Source organism: Citrus clementina, unplaced genomic scaffold (assembly GCF_000493195.1).
Source record: "Citrus clementina cultivar Clemenules unplaced genomic scaffold, Citrus_clementina_v1.0 scaffold_1, whole genome shotgun sequence".
Classification (NCBI taxonomy): domain Eukaryota; kingdom Viridiplantae; phylum Streptophyta; class Magnoliopsida; order Sapindales; family Rutaceae; genus Citrus; species Citrus x clementina.
This window is the reverse complement of record NW_006263303.1, coordinates 18,765,897-18,774,866: the sequence shown is the minus strand read 5'-3', so window position 1 is coordinate 18,774,866 and position 8,970 is coordinate 18,765,897. Positions and strand designations below refer to the sequence as shown.

Genomic DNA, 8,970 nt, shown 5'->3' with positions numbered 1-8,970 from the left:
TACGAGATAATAGAGATGACGCAAACAATCATGGCATAATTTGAAGAGATTCCGTTATACATTTGTGTCGTTTAATCATTAGATTAGAAATTTCATATTTCAAGAAGTTACTTATTTCAAGAAGTTATTTATTTAACCAATTTCCATCACTTTAGATGAAATTTCTTAAAATGCATTTTCCCAATTTTTATATATTTAATTATATAGTTTATCAACGTGATAAAATATTAAATTGATAAAAGAGTATAAATTGAAATACTAATAAATTTCTCAAACAAATTGGGAAAAAGAATTTAAGGGACTCAAGACAATTATTGTAAAATGACACATGGTAGGGACACAAATAACCAACAGTTTAGGGGCACAAATGAAAAATCCGGTCAATGAATGTTCCCCATTTTTATCTGCTGAGCTCGTACTTCAAAATTCCCCGCCACCAAAGTCCATCTCTTCCCCAACAATCAACACTCATTCACAACTCAGCTTCTACTTTTCACTATCAAAACGCAGCGTTTTGTCCAATCGAAACAACAAGGTACCGCACTCTGTTTGCACTGGAAACGCATATGAAACTTAGTTACTCTTGCAGGCTAGGGTTTAACATTTTTCAGCTTTAGACTTTTTAAAATTTCTGCTTTAATTATAAAGTCGAAGTTTTTTATTTTTTGCTGAACAATCATTTTTCTAGTATAATTTATTAATGGATTTAATTAACATGTGAATTCTTTTAGGTTTGAATTGGTGCAGAGTTTGTCAGTATGGGACAACAGCCCAGGTAAAACAAAGAAATGTTGTCCTTACTATTAATTTTTTTTTTATGTTAATTAGCGTAAAAGGAAAAGATGAAGAACGATCAGGTGTTTTGTTTAAGTTAAGCTAAGTAGTTGATTGGCAAAAATATGTGCTTGTAATTTATGATTAAAGGAATTTGCAGGGAGGATATTGCCAATACAGTCCGTATACTTGTTGCTACGGATTGCCATCTGGGTTACATGGAGAAGGATGAAATACGGCGTCATGATTCGTTCGAAGCTTTTGAGGAGATATGCTCAATAGCCGAGCAAAAAGAGGTGATAATCAATTATTTCCCATGGTTGTTTTTCTAGTGTTGCATATATGCTTTCCAGTTTGTCACTATTGATATTTGTAGCATTTTTTCATACATCTGTCTTCATTTAATGTTCTTTCATTTCCAATTTAACATTATTCTGTATTGGAGAGCTCAGAGAAAGGGTATTTGTTTTTTAGCTTTTGTTTTTGGTCTCACTAAATGTTCAAACTTCACTAGAAACCTACTTCTGTCTGGCACAGGTGGACTTTGTACTCCTTGGTGGTGATCTTTTTCACGAGAACAAGCCATCTAGGTCAACACTAGTGAAGGCCATTGAGATTCTTCGTCGCCATTGCCTAAATGATCGACCAGTGCAGTTTCAAGTTGTTAGCGACCAGGCTGTAAATTTTCAAAATAAGTAATGACCTATTGTGCATTTAAGCTTACTACCGTTTATATTAGATCTTTAATTCTGGCTTCTCTCTCTCTCTGTCCACTCACACACACAGAGAGACAGAGAACAGAGGTATTCTGAGTGTATTTCCTGGTGTACTTACTCATGACTTGATCAATAAACTTGAATTTTGATTGTGCTAATAATTTGAGGTTATTTATAAAACTATCTACCTTGGGATAATATTCTAATTCTGAGTTTGTATGTTTTTCTTCTTCCATCTATGTTAAATTGGTTAATTAGCCTGAGTTTTCCTTTAAATATTTTGGTATTAAAATTTTTCTTTGCTTACAAAGCCATATAATTAAGCTTATTATAGTTGCATCATGTCTATTCATGGACTGAGAGACGAACACTCACATGTACGCGTATGCATCTACTTATTACAAAATCATATGTATATTGGAAAATATTATTCAGTTCGTGGTACATGCTATTCTTGACAGATTTGGTCATGTAAATTATGAAGATCCTCATTTCAATGTTGGCTTGCCAGTATTCAGTATTCATGGAAACCATGATGATCCTGCTGGAGTGGTATGGACTTTACCTTGGCATGCTATATTTTTCATTTTTAAAATCGTTTGACATGTGCTTTATACATCATTTGCTCAGACAATCATGAAACTTGAATGCCATCTTAATGCTTGTGCTACTTAGGAAAATGAACTACTGGTATAGTCTTTGGTGGCAGTAGGATATAGCCTTCGCAGCAAGACAATTTTTGAGCATGATGGAACCATTATTATTTTAATGAGTATCAAATGACATAACTGAGAATAAACTGGCTGGCTATCAATTGCAAAACAAATACACATTTTAATTACAATACCTTTTCCATTTGTTAGGGGTAGAGGATATTATCGCGTGTTATTTTCTCTGTGAAACTTTTCTTACCTGTAGTCAATGGTGACAGGACAACCTTTCCGCTGTTGATATTCTTTCAGCATGCAATCTTGTGAACTATTTTGGGAAAATGGTTCTTGGGGGTTCGGGTGTTGGTGAGATCACTGTCTACCCTATTCTTATCAGGAAGGTGCGCTGATAAAAATTTAAGAGAATCAAACATATAGATAATAAGGACCGTCTTTTTAGCGTTGTTCATTTCTCATATATTGCAGGGTTCAACAGCTGTAGCTCTCTACGGTCTTGGGAACATTAGGGATGAGCGTCTTAATAGAATGTTTCAGGTACTCTTTGTTGTCCATTTACTGCACAGTTGTTTAACTTAGATTCTTATTTATCTGATTTAATATTTATCATTGATTTCTCAAGACACCACATGCTGTACAATGGATGCGGCCTGAAGCTCAAGAAGAGTGTCAAGTGTCAGACTGGTTCAACATTCTGGTACTGCATCAGAACAGGTTGTGTGTCTGTGCAAGAACCTTTGGAAATTAAAGTTTATACTGTAAAACACGAAATGCCATTATTCATATTTGGAATTTTGGCATGCTATTTTTGCCTGCAGAGTGAAGACAAATTCCAAAAATGCGATAAATGAGCACTTTTTACCAAGGTTCCTTGACTTTGTTGTTTGGGGGCATGAACATGAATGTCTAATTGACCCACAGGTTCCTTTAACACTGTACATTTCTTAGCTTCACAATAATATTTTATGTAGCATCCGACTAAATTGGAAGTGGATTTTGAATTCATAAAGGAAGTACCAGGGATGGGATTTCATCTCACGCAGCCAGGTTCTTCAGTGGCAACGTCACTGATTGAAGGGGAATCAAAGCCGAAGCATGTTCTTCTCTTAGAAATTAAGGTTTTTACAGGGAGAAACCTTTAATTTTTCTTTTTAACAAACTGAATCACCCTTCCTTTCGTTTTCCCTTTGTTGATGCTGTTGCATTGCTATATAGGAAAATCAGTATCGTCCAACCAAGATACCTTTGACTTCCGTGAGGCCATTTGAGTATACAGAGGTGAATTGTGTAATTTTCCTTTGTCTTTTGGGAAATTTTGTGTGGCTTATTTAATGTTCTTGATGCAGATCATATTAAAGGATGAAGCTGACATAGATCCTGATGATCAAAACTCAATTCTTGAACATTTGGACAAAGTGGTATGGGTTGTTTGGACTTTATGGGTTTATGATGTCTTCTTTATTTATTTATGATGGTAATCTTCATGACAGTTCAGTGATTTTGTATCTGTCAACTCTATAATAATAACTTCGTTCTTTTTCAGGTCAGAAATCTGATAGAGAGATCTAGCAAAAAGACAGTTAACAGATCGGAGCTCAAGCTTCCATTAGTGCGAATTAAGGTGATTTCTGCCTAGATCTAACAATGATACCACCATGGAAGGTGATTTTAGTTATGAGAATCCTGCTCCTACTTTAAACCTCTTGACTAGGTCTTCCTATTATATGTTGTTGCCAGTCTCATGTGTTTCTACAACGTATTTAGGTCATTTCAAATTCTTCAACTTATATTATTGTAACGAACCATATCAACTTCTGGGATAGGTATGTTTTGAGTTTTATTTGTAGCCATATTTTCCTTGAACCTTTTGGCAGTGCTGCCTCTCTATTGATGGCAATAATGGCTTGAATGAGACATGTCTTACATGCTATTTTATTTGTCGGTCTTTGCCCACGGGCTGAACTATCTTAGCTGACTTTGTTATCTTATATCCGTTGGCAGTTTTAAGATTGTCTTCCTGAAATGCTATTCAGATCTCTTTTAATTTTTTTCTTTTAGGACCTCTTATCCATCTTGACATTTTCCTTAAGGTTCATGGTGTCTTCTATATATATTTCAGGAAGCATAATGGCTTCTAAGCCCATATTTGGTTGGACGAAATGAGAGGAAAGGTGAAGAGAGGAATGGAAAGGAGAGAGGGGGGAAGAAAATGAGAGAAAAAGAGGGTCAATCTCAATTTCATTGTTTGGTTTGACATGTAATTCATCTCTCTTCCCCTTATTCTTTTGCCTCTCCTTCTTTCCTCTCCTCTTCTCTCCTTTCATTTCTTCAAACCAAACATGCCATTAGGGTATTAACATTTTTTTTCCTTCGCTTAACCTCTCCTTCACCAGATACTCAGGAAGCAAAATTGCCCCTCCTCCAGTAGAGAGTTCATTTAACTTGTCTGATTGATTTTGGCAGGTGGATTACTCGGGGTTCATGACAATAAATCCTCAAAGATTTGGGCAGAAATATGTGGGAAAGGTATCTCCTGCTATTACTCATCTTTGATCAGCAGTAACTGCATAATTATCGTAGTATACTTTCTGGTGATAAAAATGCAGGTTGCAAATCCACAAGACATTCTAATATTCTCCAAGAGTTCTAAAAAGAGTAAAGCTGAAGGTAAGTTAAGCTGTTCAATGCTAGTACTCTTCTTGGAGTGGAGGGTTCTGTGTATAAGATAGTGATGTTGTTCTACATATATTGTTTTACTTTCATCACTTCTTTAACTGTTAATTCCATTTTTTGGGTCATTATTGGGTAACTAAAATTTTTATTGATAAGAGATCACTTTGACATTGGGATGTAGTGTTTCTCATATGTCACATGCCTGCTTTTGCTCTTTAATAATAAGATGTTATGTCTTTATCTTTTTCACTGAAATATGCATGTGCTCAATTCAATGTTTTCTTTTTTCCTGATTTTAATTATTGTCTATGATTATATGATATTGAAATTAGAAGCTGATGAATATAGTTTTTCTGTTGCATTGTAGCTAAAATTGATGATTTTGAAAGGCTTCGCCCAGAAGAACTAAATCAGCAAAACATTGAGGCTTTAGTTGCTGAAAACAATCTGGTACTTCACGATTATTTTCCACTGCCTTGATAAGTATGATATATATTGTCTCAATTGGAACTTTTCATTTTTTTAAACTTTTATACGTAGTGCTATACGATATATATATCATAAGATCATCAGGAATCTTCATTGAAGATTTTTACCGACAATGTCAATATTTTTCTTTAGGATATTAACTAAATCAAAGTGTCCTTTAAGGTGCGATTTTTAGTTTCATAAGTGTGGTTAGAAGTTCTGTCACTAAATTCAGGTATCCACATGTAATTTCTTTTTTTTTTGGGTTGGGGGGGGGGGGGGGGTTGAATTAAATCTTCTTTTAATCCTGGCTCCCTGTTTTAAATTCTGCATTGCAGAAAATGGAGATTATTCCAGTGAATGATTTGGATGTTGCATTGCACAATTTTGTCAACAAGGATGACAGATTGGCCTTTTATTCTTGTGTGCAATACAATCTTCAAGAAACACGTGTAAGTACTTCATATTATCTTCTGAACTGCAGCAAGAATATCGCATAAGATCTAGATTGATTTTAGGTTCACTGCATTTATATGATTTTATTTTCTTTTAAGGATGTTATCGTATGTGGATGTGCATTTCTTTTTCTCACGATGGCTTACTCTTGTTTAACTTCCATTTTGCTTCTGCAGCATAAAATTGCCAAGGATTCTGACACTGCAAAATTCGAAGAGGAAGATATAATTCTTAAAGTTGGGGAGAGCTTGGAGGCAAGAATTCTTTTTTCTTTGAATACCTTTTTCTTCAATAAGCTGGTTACCATGAATTACAAAGCTAGTGATGTTTAATGTTGTCAAAATGTAGCTCTAGTACTTTATCTTCACCCATAACATAACATTGGGCATGCATGCTTTTAAGTTGCTACCTATTAGGCATCTTGGGACGGTGCCGATTGCTATTATGTGCATTTTTTTTTTCCCCAATGTGTTCTCCTAGGATTATGTCAGTGAGGATCTGCCTCATAATATGAATAAAATCTGCCATATAACCACCTGTTTTTTAAATTTCCTCTATTCTGATTATGCAAGCGTAATATATTTGGCAATCAAATGGGGATATATGGAAGATGGAACCTCTGCCTTCCTTGCCATTTATTGATAGCATACGTTGCTGATGATATATCCTTTGCAGGAACGTCTTAAGGAAAGATCTAATCACTCCAAGGATGCCCCACAGTCTACATCCAATGCAGCATCTTTTGAGGTAACTTTAACTTTAGTTTCCCTCTCAGAGAGTTAGCGATTTTCATATGTTGTGTAAAATCATGTTTTCTATTTTGTGTAGGATATAAGGAGTAAAACTGCTGCCGGAGTTGGAACTGCTATTTCCTTCAGCGATGATGAAGACACTACACAGATATCTGACACAAAGTCTGCCACTAGAGGTCGGAAATGGTCATCAGCAGCTTCCAGGTCATCTCGTGGTGCTTTGGAATCTGATAAAAGTAAAACTTCTACAAGAGGAAGGGGAAGAGGTAGAGGAAGAGGTAGAGGCAGAGGGGCTAATAACTTGAAGCAGACAACTCTTGATGCAAGTCTTGGGTTCCGTCAATCTCAGAGGTTAATTTTGGTCCTGATTACAATTCATTGATCTTGTCCTCAGGAACAATGAAAGTTGTATACAAAGCAATAAGTGCTTACAATATATTTACTTTTGTTTTTTATTTTTTTTACCCTGTAAAGTACAATATACTTACTAAGTTCATAATGAGGGAGTTTCTTTGAATGAAACCAAAGCGAACCTGGTAATAAAGCATACTCCTTTATGTGTGTTTATGTCTGCATCACTGACTAACTCCTGTAATTTTCTGCAGATCAGCATCAGTTGCTGCAAAAGCAGCAGTCCAAAGTCTTGTTGATGAGGAAGATAACATAGCTTCTGCCTCTAGTGAAGAAGCGGAGAAGTATGAAGTAAATGAGGTTGATGACAGTTCGGTATGAACTTTCTTGATTATTTAAATTGGTGCATTGGTTTATTTTTTTTCGTTTTATTGTTTTCTTCTCTCAATCTGAAGTTACAATCACACAAGACCTGATGAATGCTCAGAATACATTGCTTATACAACTCATTACCTATTCAATAACTTTTTTAATACTTTAATTTTTGGTAACCATTAAGGCATGTATATTTATTGACTTTGATGTTAGTAACACTACTCATCTCCTAACTTTGCAGTTTATTTTCTTTTGTTTTGCTTTCCCTTGCCCTTGCTGACATTTTATGTATACATTGGAAACTTAATCACATCTAAATGTATTAATTTTTTGGATTGAAACCAATTTGTTAATCTTTTGAAGGAGGATGATGCAAGCCTTCTCAGTAAAGGAAGTAAAAGACCCGTGCCAAGGGGAAAAGGTAGAGGTGCAACACCCTCTAAGCGGGGAAGGAAATCAGATAACTCTTCTCTTCAAAGATTGCTAATGAACAGAGATGACGACGACGATGACGAAGAAGATGCTACAAACAGATATAACAAGCCTCAAACTCGGGTTGGTATCTTTTCCCCAACTTTTATTTTATCCAAATAGTCATTTTTCCCTGGGAATTTAATTCGGTTTTTTCATTTTTTAAATGTCTTCTTGAGGTACTGCTCTCATCATTCTTAAAAGTCATTCTTCATCACTTCTTTCAACTTCAAGAAACATATAATTATAAAGAAAGAGTGCTATGAACTTAGACCGCGGTCCTATTCTTTCTAACAACCTAGTGAAAATGATTCACTGTCATTAATTAATATTGTGACTTCAGAAATGCAAACGTACATTTTGAAATGAATTAAAAGAGCAGTTTACTTTGAAGGCATAATACTGATGTACCATCCACACTAAGGGATAGGTCTTTGTCCTCTTTCATATTTTCATTCTTTTATCGCGATTTGTCATGCATCTTATCATTGGCTCTCGGGTGGTTAGAGATCTAAGGATGATTGAAGTGTTGCCTCCATATCTCACCCATTATAGATTTGACAATGACCTGTGCTTGTCCACTTTTTAGTTTCCAAGCGCCTGTTCTGACATAGCAACACACATCACGGGCAAATTTTGGGTTTGGTTTTATATGATTTACAGGACCGAGGACTCATATTCTAAAACTCGCCTTTCTTTTTAGTTTAGAAAATTTTTACTGCTTATCCGTCTTTTTGTAGCTCTACCCAACAAAGTTGTTCCCATTTTGTAGGTAACGAGAAATTATGGTGCCTTAAGAAGATAGGTAGCAGTCAAGTTTACTTGCCCTTGCGCAAACCCTGCATCACGTCCTGTTTTCGTCTCGCCTTACCAAGGAGCCATTTCGGTTGGTTTTCCCGTTAAAAACAATATGATCATCTGTATATTGAACAAGGAACACAGAAGAACTATGAAAATGAGCAATAAGTAGGGCGTAAAAGTTGTATTGTTGTTCACAAATGCCATTTTTGCAATGAAGATATATGCATAGTGCTTTATCCAATCCTAGACTGACCCCCTTAATTTGAAATGAATGAACGTTTGATGAAGGCACCTCACATTTTAAATCAAGAATCATGCTCTACTCGCATAGTAGATTACATTGTTGATTTATGAGACCTCTTGAACCGAACCCTGCAGTACATCTAAAGATTGATGTGCAAAGGGTTATTATTGATAACTTGGATGCACGCATGTTGCTGGTCTTGGAAACGTAATATGGAAAAC

At 35.5% G+C, this 8,970-nt stretch overlaps 1 protein-coding gene across 5 annotated transcripts; it reads left to right on the top strand.

Annotated features, from left to right (window-relative positions):
- Positions 1-400: 400 nt before the first annotated feature.
- LOC18054315 (double-strand break repair protein MRE11) lies at positions 401-8,791 on the top strand. 5 transcript variants are annotated; one of them, XM_024178112.1, is made up of 23 exons: positions 401-535; positions 732-775; positions 925-1,070; positions 1,312-1,469; positions 1,952-2,042; positions 2,422-2,541; positions 2,627-2,695; positions 2,781-2,872; positions 2,977-3,079; positions 3,169-3,276; positions 3,374-3,436; positions 3,505-3,576; positions 3,702-3,779; positions 4,622-4,684; positions 4,765-4,825; positions 5,199-5,281; positions 5,638-5,751; positions 5,932-6,009; positions 6,431-6,502; positions 6,584-6,858; positions 7,113-7,233; positions 7,597-7,788; positions 8,477-8,791. In XM_024178112.1, exons 3-23 carry the CDS (start codon positions 993-995, stop codon positions 8,507-8,509), a joined length of 2,124 nt encoding a protein of 707 aa, XP_024033880.1. In that variant the 5' UTR covers positions 401-535; positions 732-775; positions 925-992; the 3' UTR covers positions 8,510-8,791. The 5 variants fall into 5 exon arrangements, with proteins under 5 accessions (XP_024033880.1, XP_006452001.1, XP_024033879.1 ...); XM_006451938.2 differs by having other exon boundaries at positions 443-535; positions 935-1,070; XM_024178111.1 differs by lacking the exons at positions 401-535; positions 732-775 and having other exon boundaries at positions 915-1,070; positions 7,113-7,218.
- Positions 8,792-8,970: the final 179 nt, after the last annotated feature.

Bases quoted from the DNA above. Each gene is read 5' to 3' on its own strand.
- LOC18054315 (XM_024178110.1), top strand. From the start codon at position 915: ATGATTAAAGGAATTTGCAGGGAGGATATTGCCAATACAGTCCGTATA. The intron at 2,696-2,780 runs GTACTCTTTGTT...TGATTTCTCAAG, and splicing joins GTCTTAATAGAATGTTTCAG to ACACCACATGCTGTACAATG. The intron at 3,780-4,621 runs GTGATTTCTGCC...TGATTTTGGCAG, and splicing joins TTCCATTAGTGCGAATTAAG to GTGGATTACTCGGGGTTCAT.